The sequence below is a fragment of the Echinops telfairi genome, unplaced genomic scaffold (assembly GCF_000313985.2).
Source record: "Echinops telfairi isolate 266 unplaced genomic scaffold, ASM31398v2 ScPeMD7_7410;HRSCAF=8448, whole genome shotgun sequence".
Lineage (NCBI taxonomy): Eukaryota > Metazoa > Chordata > Mammalia > Afrosoricida > Tenrecidae > Echinops > Echinops telfairi.
Window position 1 is genome coordinate 8,707,034 of NW_022111310.1, and position 20,321 is coordinate 8,727,354.

Below are 20,321 nucleotides of genomic sequence, written 5' to 3' on the forward strand. Positions count from 1 at the left end.
AACAAATGTACAGATGTGCTTTACACAATTGATCTATGTATTGTGATGAATTGTATGAGCCCCAATAAATTGATTAATTAAAAAAAAAAAGAAAAAGAAAACACAACTTCCACCCTTAGGTCACTCCAAGTCTATTTCTTTAGCCTACCACGAGCAACAAAATATAAGATGCTAAAAGCTTCTTCTTCTTCTTCTTCTTTTAATTCTATGCAGCTGTGGAACAGCTGTCCCAGAGAATACCACACAGCAACAAAGGAGAGCAAATTATCGATGTTCAGAACAACTAAGCCAGATCTCAAAGGAACGATGTTGCATGAACATAAGCCAGGCTCAAAGGTCACATACTCTATAGAGAAGGGCTTCAAAAGGTTCATGGAACATTGGGGTTGAAGAATAATTGGATTTTTCCACAAACTTTTTGAAGCCCCTTCATATAGCTCCATTTATATGATACTCTTGGGATATAATACCACAGAGGTGAAGAACAAGTTACCAGGTTCACTTCTTAACTGCAGTGGTGGTTAAACGAATCTACCTATGTTATAAAATTCCACAGAACTAAACACGCGCAGGTATAACTGAGTGCCTGTCCAAGCTGGTGACATCAGGAGAGAGTCTGTGGCTTATCTCAAAGCCAGCTCCCTGGGTTTGATAGGACACCACAGCTGGGAAAGGTGTTACTGCTGTGGAACACTGGATAAAGTGGGCAAGAGGCCACGCCAGTATACATGCTTGCAACTTCCTGTGGATATAGAATTGTACAAAGCAAAAAGTTATGTTAAATACCCTGGAATCTCCAAGAAGACAGTGACCTGAGAATTTAGGGGAGCTGCTCAAGCAACAGGAGGACACTTCAACTAAATCTCAAAGAAGGAGCAGGAGGTCGGAAGGGAGGTAAGTGGGAGGAAGGGGCTTCCAGTAAGAGGAAATGTTACATGCACCCAAAGGCACCAAGATGTGCAAGGGCCCGGTAAGCTCTGGCAACCTTGAGCAATGCTGGTTGGCCACACCGCAGCTGGGCAGCAAGAGGAGGAAGGGCATACGAAGACAAATAGCAGCAGAAGAAGCTGGAGTGGGGGGCGGGGCAGATTGTAAAGAGCCGCGCGTGCCATGCGAGGACACACTGCACTTTTAAGACTGGCAGCTGGGGAAGGCACCGAAGAGGTCAGCAGAAGAGAGGCTTATGAACGATTTAGGAAGCCACCCTGAGCACAAAGATCAGCTCCTCTCCCAGAGCTGGAGTAAACTGCTGACCTGGGGCATCTCTGGCTGCCCCCAGGAGCCGGGAGAGGAGTGGGGGAGCTGGATAATCACGGGGAAGCCCCCAGGCTGAGCTTTGACATCTGTCCAGGACTGAAAGTGATGATCCCACAACTAATCACTCTTCCTGTAGCTAGTCATGATAGCATGGGAATGCATGCAAAGGGTGGAGGTGGGGCTGACAGTGGAGTGATCAAAGCCAATACCCAGAAGCCAAGAAAACAAAGGAACTACCCCTCAGAGCTCCACAGAGGGATTCTCTGATAAGTCACCAGCACTGACAGGGAAGAACTGGGACCTGGGCATCCCATGTGATGTCTCTGTCCTTAGACGCTAAAGGACAGTCAGTGGGGGTGACGGCACTGGGGTTCGGGGAGTGGCCACACTTACTTTCTGATACTCCCTTCTGGCTGGAACCAGGGTGGCTCTTCTCATCACTTTCCTCGCCGAACCAATAGGACTTGGTGCAAGGAAAATACCAGGGTCTGGGAATTCCATATTGGCCTAAAAGCAAATCACAGATGTGAGCCAAACTCTGCACCATCCCAGGAGTTCAGGCAGACTCCCTCCCTCCTTGACACACGCTGTGTCCTTCAGAGACGAACAAGACTGGTAGAGAGGTTCCGGGAGAGGGGAGCCAACATCTACTGAGACCTGCTGTGCACCAGGTACCCTCCATTTGGCGGTGGCGCTGTGTGAGGAGCCAGTGAATTGGTCCCAACCCATAGCAACCCTACGTACAACAGAACGAAACGCCGCCCGGTCCTGTCTGTCCTCCCAATATGCCACATGTTGGAGCCACGGCATCAACCTATCTGGTCTAGGGTCTTCCTCTCTCTCACTGCAACCCTACTTAACCAAGCAGGCTGCCCTTCTCCAGGGAGCAGTTTCGCACCTCACTAAATCCTCCCAATACATCCATGAGACATGTGTTGTGCTCATTTTAGAGATGCAGAGTGTAATAAAAGATAATTAATCTGCCAAAGTAACTCAACCAATAGGTGAAGGATTTGAATTCAGGTCTGTATGGGGCAAAAGGGCACGTTCAAATGGCGGGAAGTTCAGGTAGGGCTAATATGTACCCTTGACTAGAGGAAAATTAGACGATGAACCATTTGCTTAAACCTCACCCGTCTATGATTTGGTCTTACATGAGTCTTTATCCATGAGAGATGCATCTTGGATAATACCTGCCTAGGATTTCCTTAGGGTTACATTTATTAGAGTATTGAATACATTTTGCATGTACCTGGCACCCCATACTCAAGCCATCATTGCAGTATTGGTAGCAGCTCTTTACTATCTGTGTCTCTTCAGCAACAGCTGTCTCTCCTCCTTGGTCTATGGACTTGCCCTGAGTACAAGCCCTGGCTACTTCCCAGGGAGCTCTAACCCCTGCAGAGTGATTGCAGCATAAAGGGAGGAAGGCACTGGAACTACACCTCGTATTTCCCTCCCCGATGGCCTGGAGAGAGTGAAAGCTCCTGGTACCTGGAAAGACAGCCTCGATGTACCACGTCATCACTCCATAGATGAAGGTGTCGAACAGCATCATGGACACGGAGGTCGTCAGGTTGAAGCCATCTCCCTCCACTAGGCTCTCAAACAGGTTGTCCCACTGCACCCCAATGCCCTGCTCCTCAAAAAGAGCAAAGTACTCGCAGCCGAACCCAAACGCCACAGGAGACAGCAGGCTCTGTGAGAAGAGGCGAGAATCACTCATCCAATATCCTGACTCTTTCATTTTTCTCTCACTTCTAAGGCAAGCCTGTTGGGTACGTAGAGGTGTCCTGGACACCTGGAGAAGTTGTTATGTATGAAAGGGATCAATCACAGTATGTGGAAGGATTCACCTACAAGGTCCCTTTAGCCGAGTGGGGTCCCTTGCAGCATATAAAATAATTCTATTTGTAACCATTCATTATGTACACACACATTTCAGAGACACATATGTGATGAGATATAGCACTTGTATACTGCCACAGATGTCCCCAAAGCTCCACTATCCTTCCTGCCCAATAAAGACACACACACACACACACACACATACACACACACACCGAGAGCTTCCCTTCCTCTGTAGAGGGATGGGCTTGTCCAAGTTGGGGACTTCTGTGAATCGAGGGGACCTGCTCTGCTAAGACTTGTTCAGAAAATTAGAGTCACATCAAAGACCAGACTGGGCATAAGGAAGGCAAGGAGCCATCCCTAACCCCAAGAGCTTTAGTTTCCCCTTGACCATGACTTTGGGGCATGATTAGCATGGCCGACAGAGCTGGTGAGACAACAGGCAGACATGGCATCTAAAACCCAAAACAGCTCTTCTACAGTCCCCATTGCCATTTCCACAGCCAGGTCCATGGTACATTATGATTCTCTGAAAGATGACCTTCATCTCCAGCACTGAGAGCACTAAACTAGAGCACTGAGAGAACGAACGCCTTGCCTTCTTCAAGTCCTGTTGGGAAGAGACGCTCTCTTCTTTTGTTCCCAACTTTGCTGCCTCTCCTCATGGGGGAGAGCAGGGAGGCCAAATACCCGGAGTGTTACTGTCTATGGACCACAGGTACTCACCGCAAAGACTTTGAGGTTGAAGCCCACGTAGTCCTGCCAGGCCACACACAGCACGTAGGGCAGGTAGAGAATGAAGTAGAGGATGCCCCCACAGGCTGCGGCCAGGTTGGCTCTGGAGAAGAGCGTGCTGAGCAGGAAGCACTGTAAGATGGTCACCACGGCGAACACGGACAGGAAGACAAACACGACGCTGGGGTCGCTGTAGGGCAGCAGGTTTCCTAACTGGGAAGGAAGAGACCCACTCAATGGGCTGCCTCAGCAAGCCCCAGCACACCTTGGCGGGATGTATGAGGGGAGAAAAATCAGAATGTAGTTATTTTTGGTATTGGTTTTTTTCCTGATTAAAGATAATGTAGAGGCACAATGCTATTCATGATGAAGAACCCAATGGCCCAAAGAAAGAGAAAGACTGGCCCAGGACCACACAGCCACACAGTGTTGGAATTAGGAGCAGGACAGAGTCCTCGGCTTTCTATTTCATATCAGTGGCCAACTTTTTTCTTCGTTTAGTAAACCTGACCTGGTTTCTCCTTTTGATAGAACTCTGAGCAACATGAGAGAGTTGTGGAAGATGGTGTCCCACATGACTTCTCTCCCCAGGGTCAAAGACAATAGGCAAGCAATAGTAATCTTCCCCATGGTCACATGCAGTGGATTCTGCTTTGCTCCTGCAGATATGACTCCCTTTTGAGTTTTGCTCTAGTAGTGGACTATGGTTCAGTAGCTATAGTTGAATCAGAGCAACTCTCTCAGGTACCAACCACAAGAGCACCCTAGCCCAAATCTGAACCCTTACAGTTCGATATCAGAGACAAAGGAGGCCTTGGTGTGAACAAGACCTGCACTCAAACACTGGCTCTGCCACTTACTTGTGTGACTTTGGTCAAGTCCTTAACCTCCACTAGCCACGTTACCTCGTATGTGAGGTGCTTTCAACTATACTTGGAATTCAGGAAGTGTCCACTTATTAAATTCGCATAGCAAATGCAGTGAGCAGTGAATCAACTGTTAGTTCCTGTCCCTCTGTACTCCCCACCCTTCAAAAGCATTTATGGTTATGCGATGCATCCTTAAAGAAAATGGTAGAAAATAAAATGGATAGATATACCATATATACTCATGTATAAGTTTTTCAGCCCATTTTTAATGCAGTTTTGTGATAAAATTAGGTGCCTTGGCTGATATTCAGGCCAGCTTATATTCGAGTATACACGGTATTAAAAATGAGGTAGACACAGAAATATACTACCCGGATTCCCCATCAATAATGACTTTAGCACAGCATCTGCTCCTCTCATTTGTCACATCCACTGAGAGGCACCTGACCTGGGGCACACTCTATCCAGGACAGCCCATGCCCAGTGACTGATTAAGAAGGCTGGGTAGGGAGGCTCGGGGCGAGCGCCTGGTGTGGAAGCAAACAGGCCCAGCCATTTCAGCTCAGTGTGGGCAACTCCAATAAGACATACAACATCTCAGAGTGCTGCGCCACTTAATTGGCCCTGCGCTGCAGGTTCAATTTCTCCCTCTGCCCAAACCTGCTATTTCTTTCTCCTTCCATGAGACTACCTTTACACCAAATTCTGCCTTCGCCTCTGCTTCCAGGAAACATAACTTACAATAATCTATGTCCTCCGGTTAGTTACAGTTGTCAGGAAAGCTCGCCACCACATACATCTCAGGAAACGTACAGCTCTCAGATGCTGCCATAAACCACTGCCAAGCAGGCAGCGTGGTATACAACGTGCACTTACACAGGAAGTGCAAACCCTGGTTTCTAGTTCTGCTTGGCGGTCAACTAGCTGGCCTGACCTCAGGCAAGTTACTGCCCCTTTCTGGGTCTCACTTTCACCAGCTGTAAAATGAGGGCATTATAGTACATCACATCTAGGGTCCCACCCCTTCCCCCTCAAGAAGTCTTCTCTTAGCCCTGCAGGGCTGTTCAGGATCTCCCTGCAGGGAGGAAAGCATGAAGCAGCCTTACCTTGAGAATGACCACCAGCAGACTGGCGCTCACAAGCAGAGGGATGAGGCTGCTGATGAACCAGCTAAACCAGAGGATGCCGTTGTCCAGGCCCATGATCCGCATGGTCTCCTTCAGCCGCGCTTCCTTCTCATACACAATGCCCTTGATGATCACAGCCACTGAGTAGATCCAGGCCAGCGTCATGAACAGGGGCATGGACCGGCTCATTACCCGCAGGAAGCTGGAGGTGCCGGCAAAGAGTGAGGAGAGAATGAAGGATACGCATCAACCAGGCTCGTGGGCCCATCCCTCTGAGCCTGCATAGAAGAGCAACCCAAGGGACTCGCACAATATGATGAACACAATCAATGTCACTGAATGCTAAATTGGCAAGTGATATGCTCTGTACTTTTATCACAACCAAGTGGTTTTAAAAATCAAAAGAGAAAACATCACATTCACTCTAAAAACGGACAGCTCTTGAATCTCTGAAATGCCTAAGTTACAGAATGCTTTCTGTAATATATAACATCGTGATAAAAACTAGACTGCCACTGGGGGCCTACATTAGCTAACTAGGTAACTGTGAAATGCCATTAAGCTAAATCTGGGTTCTTTTAAAATACTTTTAAAACAAACAACAAATCTCATTCTCTCATGAAAGCTAAACTTCTCCAGGGTCAGATCACTATTAATGTGATAAGCCTAACCCTTAACACTGATAATGCACAAATACTCATCCAGCTTCATCAATAATGCAAGGGGATTCAAAATGTTCATGGGAGCATGGAATTAAAAGACAATGGCATTTTTCCACCAACTCTTTTGAAGAATATTTCAGATTCCAACTGGAACAGGACATGCAGTGCTGTGAAGTAGGAGGAACTAAGAATTTGGACCTTGAGATTTGAGGTTCAATTTCCAGCTTCCACTCACAGGGTCATGTGACAATATACAAAGGCTCTTAGTGCCTCTCCATTCGCACCTTTAAACAAGGTTGTTGGAGTAACCCTGGGAGGAGCCTTTGGCAAGGACCTCCTTAGAAAAGTCCCAGTTCTTTCTGAAGGTGAACATCAGGCTAATTTCTAGCTATCTGGAAAGACTGGAGTTGGTCAGGCAAGGAAGCAGGCGGTTGGCTGCAAAGCGACAGGCAAACACCAGGAGAGGCTCCCCTGGCTCCTGACCCCTCTCCACACAGGGCAGCAGAGAAAGGATCGTACACATATTCCAGATGCCCACAACGAGCACACCTCTGCCAATGCTCTCTTGCAAGAAACCATGTGATTCAAAGACATGGTTCCCAAGAGTACCCTGCGGCTTCGTGAAGGAGCGCAACAAGAATATCTAAAGAGGCTATGATAGAGAGGCTTTGTTCCATTTTATTTGGTTCATGACTTGTAGAGAGGAAGTAGACAACATGACGCTAAGCTAGCTTTCCAAGTCTAGGCAGTTGTGTCAGTGTCTGTGGGTGCCCACGAGTACAGTTGCCGGTATTTGTCACAGAAGACTTGAACTTGAACAATGGGCGCCTTGTGACCCAAAAAGAAGGCAGAAAGAAAATAATGGCGGTCGTAACCGTGGAAGGAAAAGACGGATGACGAGTGTGGGCACCTGTATGTGTCTATGAGGTGGATGGACTATGGAGCACCCACATCTGGCATTCCATTTGCTGAAACGGCCACAGATTTCAAAAACCATTTGTTGACCAGCAGCACCCACATGAAAAATTACTACAATCCATTAATACTCCCCCTTGGCACTTTTTGCCCCCACTCCACCTGGGACAGGAGTCACTGGTTAAAGAAGGTCCTTAGGGATCACTCACATGTCATCGACGTAACATGGGTAGGGCATCTGCTGCATGTAGACCCCGGTCTTCTTCTCCAGGCCCGTCTGCACTCTGATGATGGCCTGCTCCACCACATCCTGCAAGTAGGCAAAGCCTCCCCAGACGTACCGCATGTCCTCAAAGGGGTCCGCCCGAGGACCCGGGTCCCAGTACCTGAATCCAAAGCACAGGTGATCCAACATTCCTTAGAAACATACAATTAAAAGAAATCAATCGACCAATCACAATCCCACTGCCTTACATTCTGCTCTTAGCTGATAGGCATGCTTATTCATCCTGTTCTTTGTGTTTTAACTTTTTATTTTGAATTAGGCGCAGGTTTACAGAGCAGATCGATCCTCAGTTTCACATTTAACCTCCCCATGTCATCTGAGCCGGTTTCCATCAGCTTTTCCTCATCTACCTCTTGTAGGAGCCTGGCTCCCCATCGCCAAGTTTCCTCCCCGTCTATGTCCTGATCTGTGACTTCACTTGCCCTCCTCTCTCCTCCCACCCCTGGCAGCCATCAAAGTCTGTGGTGTTCGCATGAAAACTTTTTCTGGACTCTTTATAAGAAGCAGCCCACGTTCCAAAAATGCGCTCCTGAAATGAGCACGCTATTTTTTGGATATTTTTCCTCATTCTCTGTCTCACAATGCATCAAGTGGCCATATCAAAAATTATTTAACCATTCCCATTAATGGACTGTTGGCTCCTTTTTATAAAAAACAGACAAAGCCGATCAAGCAAGTGCGGGACACCTGAAGTCTGCTGTTTGCCTGTTGACATTCTTCCTGGGCGTTCATTCTCTAAGGGGAAATGTTGAATCAAAAGATCATGACATTTTATGACCTTTGAAATGCTAATAGCTTCCTGCAATGTTTTTGCATCAGTTTCACCATAACTATGCCGTTCATTGGACTTATTTTAGGTTGGAATTTCTAGCAAATTGTCTTAGCAAAAGATCCATGGTTTAAACCCATCAGCTACTCCATCGGATAAAAATGAGGCAAATCTTCCAAAAAGATGTACCGCCTCAGAAACCCAGTAGAACAGTTCTACGTGGTGCTACAGGGAACTCTGAGAGGGAATCCACTCCACAGTACTGGAATCTTGCCGGGCACTGGACACCCCCAAGCCTGGCTCGGCTTATGGGATTCAACTTACGCATCCTTGATTTTATTCGTCCTTTCCACATTGTCAATGTCCATTCGGATCTTATACTTGACGTGATGGGGCAGCTCAACACTGTTGGGAGTGATTCCGGTGAAGACAATTCCAGCCCAGAACTTCCTCTCATCCAGCAACCGCATGGACTGATTGATGAGGCCAACTTCAGTTGCTACCGGTTCCAGTTTGTTCAGGTTGACACACTGGAGGAAGAGCAGCCTTCGTGAGAACTCTGGGGCCAGGGGAGCAAACAGCAGCCAAGACACAGCCAACCCTGAGAGAGACGTCCCAACTCACGGCCGGCTTATTTTTCTCCTTACTCCCTTTTTATTTTTCTTTCTAATAGTTTTTTGGAGATAACATTCACATTCACATAGTTGAACTGTATTTAAGGAGAGTTGTGTATACACATCCCCACAGTCAGTTCCAGTGCGCCATCCCCCCCTCACCATTAATCCTCTCTAACCTAAGATTCCAAACTTCAACTGAGAAAGCACCACTTTGGTTTTTAACAATAATTTAAAGAAAATGCTAGAAAGATTTAGAGATTAGTTACTTGTTTTGATTGTTTTGTGGAGACAGTGAAACGAGGATCGTTTCCCATTTTCCTATTTTCTCAATAAATTTGAGTCATAGCAACGAAGCAAACAAGCAAATAAACTAACTTAAAAACAAAGGCAAAAAACCCTCTTTCCTATGGCCTTACCAAGCGATATAAAAATTTTTATAACTGTATTTTTTTAAATGTAACCTATCCTGCACTAGCTGTTAGATACAAACCCACTGAAACCACTGTCGCTGAGCTGATTCCCATCCACAGCCACCCTGTAGGGCAAAGCAGAGCTGTCCCTCAGGGGCTTCCATGCTTTGAGTCTTTACAGAAGCAGACTCAACATCATTCTGGGGGATGACTGGTACCTTTGAACCACCAAACTCCCAGGTAGCGGTCGAGCGCTGAACCTCTGTGCTACCATGGCTCTTAGTTGTTAGATCAGCTTCCTAAATGATGCAGTTTCAAAGGAACACTTTGGAGCCCTTAGATACCAGGCCACCAACACACAGGAAGCACTTTCAGGCCACCTTGAATCTCCAGAGGACAAAGGACAGAGACATCCTTGAATCAGGATAAACATTAAACCAGCATTACGTTTTCTTTTATTGATGAATTCAGCCATTTAACTAACATGTATTGGGTGTCTTTGGTACGCCAAGCCCTGTTAGGTTCGATGAGGTGCCACTATAAGTAAGACCATCCATCATTTCTAGACTTTTCTCCCACCTGGATTTTATTCCAACATCTTAGCGAACCAAAGCTAAATGATCTTTCTTAAATGATCCAGAAACAGAGGCTCACCTCCATGAAGCGAGAGATGGTCTGGATTGCCTGACTGGTCTCGTTGAAAGCCTCTCTCCAGGTGTACACAGAGCCATTGATATCTTGGGCATCCTCGGGGTGCTTGGCCAGGAACGCCACGATGTCTTGGGCCGTCCAACCTAAGCCCTCCAACTGCTGCTCCCAGAACTGGTCATTGCCTCTGCTGTCCAACAGCGTCTGTGGTAGTTAACACCAGAAGTTAACACCCAGGCCTTCTCGGTGACGAGCGTACAGTTAATGAAACCCTTTCACACACTGTCTCTTTGATCTGCACTGAAGACTAGCAGTGGCCTCACTTGACTGGTGAGATGACTGAGACTGAAAACAGAGTGTAATGTTTCTGCCAAGGCCGAGTCAACATGTTCACAGTTCCCAGAGCTGTCTGAATCCAGAGTTCATACGTTTCTCATTACCACAAACAGCCCAGTTCTGCAGATTAACGGCAGCAAAAAACCTTATAGCGATATCTACTCTGCACAGCTATTGTGCTGAGTGATTTACATGCCTTCTCTCTCACTTCTCACACACTCCAGAAAGAAGGCACTTTTAATATTTCCCATTTTACAGATGGCTCAGAGAAGTCAAGTCCTTAACATACGGTCACACAGCCAGTAAGTAGTAGAGCCAGGATTTCAAGCACAGATCCACCACATTCCTAATCCAGTGCACATTCCTAATGCATGATATTGCTGCCTTCTTTGGAGACCTAGCCTGATGAGGACGCATTCTATGAACTCAATTAAGACCAACCCACTTTTACTGCCTCACTTAGGAAAAGAACGGTGCTGCTAAACCAGGTAAAATACCATCTTTCCCAATTGTAGGACCCCTGGGGCATAAATGAAAGGAGCCTGTCTGCCATTCTTGATTGTTAGCCATTGGGGTCACTGATGGGCTCATGGGGAAAGAAGGACACACGCGTGTGGTGGCTCAACTAGATGCTTCAGAGGTACTCGGGCAGAAAAGCAATGAGGGAAACTTCAAACCTTGCAGCGGATGGAAAAGGAGAAGCATTTACAACTCCTGCCACCACTTCTAGAGCCTAGCAACTAAAATCTCCAAGGTTCTTAAAATTGATACTCTTATAAATCAGTCTTATTTTTACTAACATTAAATACTCTCTCTTTTCTCTCTCCCTCCCTTCCTCCCTTTCTTTCTGTGGCTTTTGAATTTATTATTTTAATGGTAACATAATGATTTCATAAATATATGTATTATAATTTCATTAACCAATCCACAGTGCTAAACTTTTATATATTTCCAGTTTCTCACAATAACAATTATCACAGTAATAACATTTCCATTCATATAATGACTTATTTAAAATTACTTCTGTAGGACCCATCCCTGGGGGAGTTAACGAGAAAGAGAAGTACAATTTTTTATGGTTCTTGAAATTTCCATCCCAAATTGCTTTCCAAGGGGGAGCAACAGTTTAGACTGCCATCGGTACCATTATGTATGCATTTTTGTTCATGCAATCACTACCAAACTGTACCCTACAAAAAGTACTTCTCACGGGAAGGTGGGTTAGCAATTTTGACACCACTCACTCTAAATACTGCAAAAGAACAAATAAAAGCAGAGAGAAATGTGCCAACAGAGGAGAGGCCTTTTTTGCCCTGAGTGGCACTGAAGCAATATGGCCAAAGAGGACACTGACCGCGTGGTCATTCTAGGGGACCAGGACACCTAGGAAACCCCTGGGGGTGGCAGCCAGAGGGAAAGCTTGGTCTTGACATGAGGGGCCAAGCACCGTTCAGAAAATAGAGCAGGTGGGTGTTGGTGGGCACTGTGACTGGACAGAGGGAAACGTGGTCTGGGTCTGCATTATGACGCAAACAGAGTACAGACAGAGTCGGTGACAACAGAGAGAAAGGAGGGACCACAGCAGAAACTTCCAGAATCTCATCCCGTGCCAGCAACAAGGCTGCAGGGTGTGAAGGACTGAGAAACGCAAGCCGGTGGAGGTAAACATTCCCACGGAATAGAGCACAGAGGGCAGTGGGAGGGTGTGGCCCTTCCCTAGTCTGGGTCTCCAGCCGGACCACCCTCTCCTGCCCTCTAGTTGCCACTTTTCTTTGGCCTTCTGGGCATCCCCTCCACCGACCCATCAGAAATCAGGAGTCATCCTCGTTGGCCCCTTCTCTCACTCCGCCCCATCAAGCAGTCTCTGGCTTCACCTCCTGTCTGATGCCTTGGCCAGTGTCCCGGCTCAGCCCTCTGTCCCTCACCTGGGAAGCCTTCCTCCTCGTCTCTGACTTCTACCTTTCCCTTCCTCAAGTCGTCTTCATATCAGCGCCATGGGCCTCCATCTCCCCTACTTCAAAGCCTCTCGGGATTCCCACAGCTTAAAGCAAAAGGTCCTCAGAGGGGCACAGGACCCTCCAAACATGTGCTCTGACTTTTTCTTTGGGTCCAGCTCTACATTTCCTCTCCCACACCCTGAAACCTCCCAGCAGAATGCCTTCGAAACCTTCGAGAATGCTAATGCCAGTCTTACCAAGGCCTTCCCCATGAGAGTGGAGAGCACTGTGCAACTGGAGTGTCCCAGGCAAACCCTCCAGCTGAGACCAGGGAAGCATCTCTGTGCCCACAAACCAACAACAGAAGGCCCTTCCCGTGTCATTCCCTGAGACCCAGGCAGAGAGAAACGTCCAAGCCGGATAAAAACAAGTTCCAAAGAAAGAATCATTAATAATTTATAACTTATCAAGGGTTCATGGGGGGGGGGGGGGAGGGAGGGGGAAAATGAGGACCCGATACCAAGGGCTCAAGAAGAAAGCAAATGTTTTGAGAATGATGAGGGCAACAAATGTACAAAAGTCCATGACACAATGGACGGATGTATGGATTGTGATAAGAGTTGTACGAGCCCCCAATAAAATGATTTTTTTTAAAAAGAAGAGGCACAAGACCACACCTATGTCTGTAACACTATCCATGGCGGACCATGCAAACCCATGAAGAAAAGGGGCTGGAGCCTACACTTCAAGGCAGAAGATATCATTCTCCCATGTTAATTATTCAGTAATCCTATATACCTCCCTACATTTTTTTGTTCGTGTTTGACATACCAAAGTCCTTTTTATGACCCCAATTTTAAGAATTCTGCATCTGTGCCAGAGAACTAGAGCAATCAAGGAGACGAGGGCTTTTCTGGCACCAGAACCTTCTTCAGTAATCTCTCTCCTGGGGGGCAGAAGGGATGGCCCTCAATCTTAGGAATGATCATGCTCCCAATCCTAATGGTCACTCGGATCAATGAGGTGTCAATAGGGAAAACAAACAAACAAAACTGCTTCCTCTCCTGTTTCTTAATGACAGCAGATAGAAGGAAGAGGCTGCCCTCCCCAGGGGCCAAGGGAAACGTGCGCTGCTTCTGTGACTCAGCCCACGGCAGAGATGGTGTGCTTAAACCTTACTCGGGCTCAGACTCCTCCCCTGGAACCCCATCGTCTCCAGAGCACTTATCCCTCTCAAGTGGCACTGAGACACTAAACACGGATCCCCTCCACACAGAGGCCTGTGTGACAGGAGGCAGGCACGACATGTGCCCTGGGCGCCACTTGAAGGGGGCACCACTGAGCAGTTTCTTTTAACCCTCGCTGCGGGGGCCGTTCAACAAGTTACAGCGAATGCCTCACAGGCTCCGTGGGTCCAGGCCGACTGCCTCGTCTTGCTCCGCTGAGTGCAGAAGAAGAAGAAATGGGGAAACACGCTTGGAGCACCTCACAGCCCGGCTGCCATCAGTGACAGCAAGGACAGGGCCGCGTGGCTTTCATGCGGTGCCATCACACGTGAAGTAAAAGACGAAGAAGCTTGACATCTATTTCTAGGACAAAGTCATCTAAAAGATGGGGGTCGGATGTTTGGACCGAGGCTTGCCAGAGGGCCTCTTTCGTAGACCTGCCTCCGCCTTCACATGGCGATGGCTGCTCAGTGCCCGCGTGCTGCCCTGGGGAGCAGCAGGCTCCCAGTGGCCTGCACATTGAGACCAGGCTCGTGTGCAGCCTCTGGGAAAGACCTACTGTGGCCGTGAGGTGCCAACAAGTCAGTTCCGACTCCTAGTGAGTAGGACTGCGGACAGCGGAACAAAGCACCGCCGGACCTGCGCCATCCTCACAATTACTGTTGTTCTGTTCATGCCGATCGCTGAGCCCCGGCAACCACAGGCTGAAATTGAGACAGAGGATGAATGAACAAGATGCTGGCGGTGGCCCAACGGCTGGAGCCCAAAGTGCAAGTCGATCGGCATTAACCAGCCCTCACCAAACCCTGGTGTGGCCAAGCCCCAGGCCTCACTAGTTTCCTTAGGATACAGTCGAGCACCAGAGATGTGGCACTGCTGCCACTGCACGCAAGAGTGCCGTCCGTGCACTGTAAGTTCAGCCTCGGGAAAGGTGGCACCCTGTGTCTCGAGCTGCGCCCCAGATTCACTATGTCTAGCCAGGTTACATTTCAAGTGCTCTTATCAGTTACATCCGGGGAAGAACCGGAAACTGGCTGGGGTAACACTCACCCGGACAAGGTCCATTTCTTGGCTGCTCTCCATGAAGGTCCAGATCTTGGGGCTGAGCTCTTCCCACATGCCTTCCAGATCATGGAACACAGCCAGTTCCTGGAAGGTCTTGTTCACCTGGAGTCAGGTGGGGAGCAAGGGGCCAAAGAGAAAAGAATCCATCTGCTTCCTGGAAAGATAATAGAGCCCTTCCGCAGAGCCCCTGCAGCCCCAAGGATTGCTGCCCGCAGCTACGACTCGAAGGCACGAGCCAGTCGTCAGCTCTGATCTACATACCCGAGGTTCTCACTCGGTGACAACCCCAGAAGAGCCACTGGCATGGCTGGCAATCTTCCACCTGAAGCCGCCTTTACTTCTTTGTCCCTAATCCTGAAAGGATTATGAGAACGGTGCTGTGGGGCCAGGCATCTTACCTCAGCCATAACGTGCCTCGTGACTGGAGTGTCAGGTGTATACAGGATCTTCCCCACGAGCAGAGGCTTGAGCGCTTTCCAGATAATTCGGGAAAGTGGACTCGACTCCAAATTCTTCATCAAATCATTGCAGTAAGGCGCTACCGAGGGGGGAGGAAAGTACATGTCCTCATACAGGTGTTCACAGGAATGCCACACAGAAAGGGGAACACACACAGGACTTTGGAGCCAGATACAGAGTCCTAGGTTTGATTCCCAACCCTATCACTTACTAGTGAGTGATGTTACTTCTCTGAGTCTCAGTCTGCTCACCTAGAAAATGGAGCCGGGCTGATCTAGATCAGATCCCGGTACTTGCTGATTAGCACTTAACTTCTTTGTTCCTATAAAGCGTGGAGCTCCAAACCTTCCCTGTAGCTTATCATAAGAGTTAAAAGAGATCAATAGAACACAGAACATCTAAGATGTCCCTAAAGCGTTAGCGTTTATTTCCAATACCTTAAATATATTTTTATTATAAAGCTTATTGCCTCGATGGTTGTAATTGTAAATAATACCTTCTAAAAGATCAGCATCTCATCCCCTATGATTCTGGGGCCCACCCCTTATACCCTATAAAGCCAAGAAGAGTGTTTTCCAAGCATCCATTCCTTTCATGGACATTCCCATGCACCCTGAAGATGCAGCAGGCACCTTTCAACAACAGGGGACAATCAACTAAATAGAGAAAGACTCTTTCTTCCAGGGGTTCGGAACCTGGTGGGCACAGAGACACACATACATCCAATGCCACTACAGAGCTTGATAGGAGCAAGCGTGAAGTCCTACGGCTAGCCTTCCTGAAGAGGTGACACGGAGCTGCATCTAGATGGAAGGTGGGGTACAGCCAGGGCTTGGGTGCAGACACTCACTCGTAGAATTGTCATAGAAGGTGCCAGCATCTTCCTCGGTGCCATTGCCCCCAAAGAGGGCTTTGTAGTTGTTGTCCTCATACCAGTTGAGGGACTTGATCTTCAGCCCCCCGCCCTCGGGGTGACCACAGACAATGCGGGACACTGCTTGGTAAATCTGGGTGGAGGAGCTGGAGCTGTTCACATTGGTCAGATATAGCACCTCCCGCCGCATGTCACTCCAGCTCCGCATGCTGAACAGCTGGTAGTAGGGATGGGAGGAGGAGGAGAGGGAGGGCGAGGAGAGAGGCAAGGGGCAAGGACAAGGAAGAGAAATAGCTTATTTATTTGATCTCGCAAAAGTCACATCCCAGAACATATCTTGTGTGATGTCAGCTCCTCAAAGCCTCGTGACAGGTTCTCTAGAACCTTGTACGGTCCAGGGACCAGCAGCATCAGCATCATACGGGAGCTTGTTTGAAATGAAGATTAGAAGCCACGCTGCAGACCTGCACAATCTGCATAGGCATTGAGACAATCAGCCCAGATGATTTCTGTGCACAGTCGATTTTGAGAAGCAGAGTCTAGCAAGTATCAACCCCTAGGAGATGAGTTTTATTTAGGGCCGGTGGGGGGTGTGTGTGTAGGGACGCTATCCTCTGGTTTATAGAAGAGCCTTCTTTCTCGGAACAGCTATGTCTGGCTGCACATGATGACATCAGCAACTGTTCACAACCTGGTTTGCTCAAATTCATTTCTAAAACATCTTCCAAACTTTAGCATTTGCCCTCAATCCCCTGAGAGGAGTGCTGTGCGTGAATTCCCCCTCCACTGGTCTCAATTAAGTGTGGATAATGAGAAAGCATTAAAGCTGGAGGGCAGAATTGGAATCTCTGCTAGGGTCCCCATTACTTTACAGACCCCATTTCTCATCACAATGACAATGCTCCAACAGTGTGGTGAGGAGCAAATCACAAAATGCTTTCTAAGCCCCAAGGATGCCTGAACTGGGCGAGGCGGAGCCTGCGAAGCCAGCGCACGGCAGGCCAGGTGACGTACACTCACAGAGCATCCATGGAGGTGCTCTGCCTCATTCGCATCTGCACTCCACTCCTAGGGGTGGTTCTGGGCCCAGCGGCTCTTACTGTTCCTTATTCATAAAGCACTTTGCATTTTCAAGCACTTCACAATAAATCATGGATCAATCCCTGTGTTCCTGGAGCCGTCGCTGCAGGGTCTCACCATCTGGGAAGATCCGCACTACAATGACTTCCCAACTGATGTTCTCACTTCGTATCATGCCCCCACCCTTCGTCTTTCTTTTCAACCTGAGTGCCAACTGTTGACAAAGTTCAAGGCCACATGATGACCTTCTCTGCTCCAAATCCTCCGCAGGCTGGCTTCCCATCTCGCTCAGCATAAACCCCAACCCCCCCTCCGGCCTCCTCTCTGACTGTCCTCTCTCACTTGTTCACTTAGGGGGACCACACTAGCCCCCTTCCTTAAGAGTCTGGTAGCCCCTGTCTCTTCTTGCTTGAAATGCCCTTCTCTGACCAAGTTGGTCTGTTCATTTCCTTCAGGTCCCTGATTACCCCCTTGTTAAAGAAATCATCCTCAATCACTCCGCTTAGCACCCCATCACTCTCCCTCACGCCATCTTCCTGTCCTGCTCCCCCCCTTCTCTCTAAGGGGCACTTCCGCTGCCCTTTCCACACCACTGCCAGGCCCTCATTTCCTTCTTTCCTTCTTGGGTCTCCTTTTCATTCTAGGTAAGCAGTCGAACAAAAGGTGGGCAGTGAAATCATGGGCCGTGGCACACCACAGTCCTGAGTGACTGTGGGCATAATGCTTAACTTTTCTGAACCTAAGAGCCCTTGGTAAAACGGGCACAATTCCATTCAGAAGCTGCACTGTGCAGGCAAACGAGTGAAGCTGCCTGAAGCAGACTAGCTTGTGTTTGGGTCAAAACAGTCAACTCACTTTCCAAACATGGACCAGATAACAGGCCTCTTCAGCATCGTCGCCCGTTTATCTATCATCCCCCATGATAAATTCAGAGAAACAGCAAGATGGGCAGTGGACGGGGGCGGGGGGTGAGGGGTGGGGTTCCACTGAGACGAGCGTGTGATCCTTGCTTACCCTGGACTAGGGGACAGGCAGGGCACGAGGAAGCAGCTGCCAAGGAAAATGTATACTGCGCAGCTGACGCGTTTCTGCCACATCAGCAATGGGGCTATCAAACGCTTGCAATTATTTTTTTTAACCCCACACAAAAGGCAAGCCCAGTGATCTAAGAGGAAACAGATGCAGCCAGACCCCGGGGTTGAGAAGCAGCCTCCTCAGTTACAATGCCTGTTTCGCTTTCTCTAAGGCCAGAAATGAAAGCCAGACAAGGGGAGAGGGCGGGAGGCTGCGAGGTGACCTGCCAGAGCACATCCATTTCAGCAAGCAGGGACGGGAGCGTTTCACACCAGAGAGACAGAGCTATCTTATCCATGTGTAGCCAGTGTCTGTTTCTCTTTCCTCCTCCTGGAAGGACCCCAGTTGACCCAGTGGCTCCACCTTGGGCAAGGTCACCAGCATTCAAACCCGGACTAACAAATGGCAGGCAGGAAGAAGGCTTCTCCCACTGACAGGGGAGACCCAAAAGCCAAGCCTCTTAAGTCGCCGGCACATGAATAGAATGGAAAGAAAGAAGATACCAGAAAGAAAAGCACTGAAATGTCAAGGGTGTTTCGCCTCTGTGAGTTCTGTCTTTTCCAAATATTTTCCACTCTCTACTCTTGTATCCCATCACAAACATAATGTCCGTTTAGATATTTGAAAAACTCCTACAACCACCCCTAAACAAGGTGAGGTACAAATGCAACTGAAACGATGCCTGGGCCAAATCAGAGGAAAACCTCCCCCGCGTGGAATTCCTGTCCTATGTCCTCTACATTCAAAAGCCTGCATTGTTTTCAGACCACGTGTCCCTGGCTCTGCTCCGTGCCCACTAACGCCCCGCATGGCGACTGCTTTCCGAGTCGACCTTGTAGCAAGGCTGAGACTCCGAGAGGCGGACTGCAGGCTGGCCAAGAGGCAGAGGCAAAGTTGACTGGCTGTGCAGGCACCTACAGGTCCTCAGACCCCACCACAAAGATGATTCTAACAGGGGTGTTAACACGGGGGGGCGGAAAGGCGAAGTCGACATAGTGCTCCGCCAGGGGCTCTCTTCCCAAGGTGGAAGATCAGAAGCCAGCTCTCTGATCACAGGCACCATGTTACTTCCCCCAACGTTTAGGTCAAACGGTGGTCTGGCCTTGTGATCGAGGAGGAAATACGGAGGAGGCTGGTTGCAGAGAATCAGTAAGTACATGGCAGGAGTGGGTGAAGATGGAAGAGGTGCCATTATCTAAAGGAGAAAGAAATAAAGGGAGAAAGTTCGAGGCTCGATATCTGACCTTTAGCCGCTACTAGCTTTGCAAGGTATAGATCTCGGTTTCTTCATGTGGAAAGTAAAGAAACCAAAACAGATCCGTGACTCAGATCCCTTATGCTCCTACAATTGGTTCTCCGTTTTATCTGATATTCAAATCAGCAGGACAACTGCTGCTTTGGTGCTCAAATGGCTGGCTGGCTCTGACTTAGCCCAACTGCAAGAGGAGGAAACTAATGGTGGAGGCTCTGCCTTCTCATGCCCAGAAGACACCACTTACCTCCTGGGCCAGGTTCCCGAGACTATACAGCAACGTTTTGGTGGCTTCAGCCAGCTCCTTGCTCGGGAAGGGAGATGTGGTGTTGAGTTCTGCCTGGAATGAGAAAACATGGAATGCTTTTGCTTCGGAGTTTCAATGTACATCTAGGATCTCTACTGGAAGTAAACAAGGTGATTAAAGCCATTCAGTCTTAAGTTGAGAAAAGAAGTGATTTTCCTGAACCCAAAGAAAAGATGATACAATCATTCTAACTGTGTATCCACATGTGTCTTCTTCAGATAAGAATTACCAGTACTTAAATGATGGCCCTTATGTGGACATATGAATATGTATTTAAAACTAAGTTATCCCGAAAGTTCAGAGAAGGCTACTTTGACACTTCTCTTACACAAGACTGTTAATAGAATGATGATGCAGAATACAAGGAAGATAAACCTGAAGATGACATTTGTTATCACCACTGAGAAATAGCAGCCTGGGGTGTTTCTTTTGTTAAAAATAAATAAATCGTGTCAAACCCACAAGTTCAATCTAGGATCACCGCATCATAATATCCACACAACCTTGTCATGAACATTCCTGAGCACATGTCTAAAGGTGCTATGAAAACAAACTCGTCCTACCT

General features: G+C 48.2%; 1 protein-coding gene across 1 annotated transcript in view; it reads right to left on the bottom strand.

Annotated features, from left to right (window-relative positions):
* Positions 1-20,321, bottom strand: part of ABCA1 (ATP binding cassette subfamily A member 1) — a 128,168-nt gene that overhangs the window by 40,620 nt on the left and 67,227 nt on the right. The window contains exons 8-18 of the mRNA XM_004710968.3: positions 19,697-19,789; positions 16,020-16,260; positions 15,109-15,248; positions 14,696-14,812; positions 10,153-10,350; positions 8,796-9,001; positions 7,626-7,802; positions 5,819-6,041; positions 3,835-4,056; positions 2,752-2,956; positions 1,651-1,764 (exon numbers count right to left, since the gene is read on the bottom strand). Of these exons, the coding sequence (XP_004711025.1) occupies positions 1,651-1,764; positions 2,752-2,956; positions 3,835-4,056; positions 5,819-6,041; positions 7,626-7,802; positions 8,796-9,001; positions 10,153-10,350; positions 14,696-14,812; positions 15,109-15,248; positions 16,020-16,260; positions 19,697-19,789 (1,936 nt within the window). The remainder of the gene's footprint in view (positions 1-1,650; positions 1,765-2,751; positions 2,957-3,834; positions 4,057-5,818; positions 6,042-7,625; positions 7,803-8,795; positions 9,002-10,152; positions 10,351-14,695; positions 14,813-15,108; positions 15,249-16,019; positions 16,261-19,696; positions 19,790-20,321) is intronic.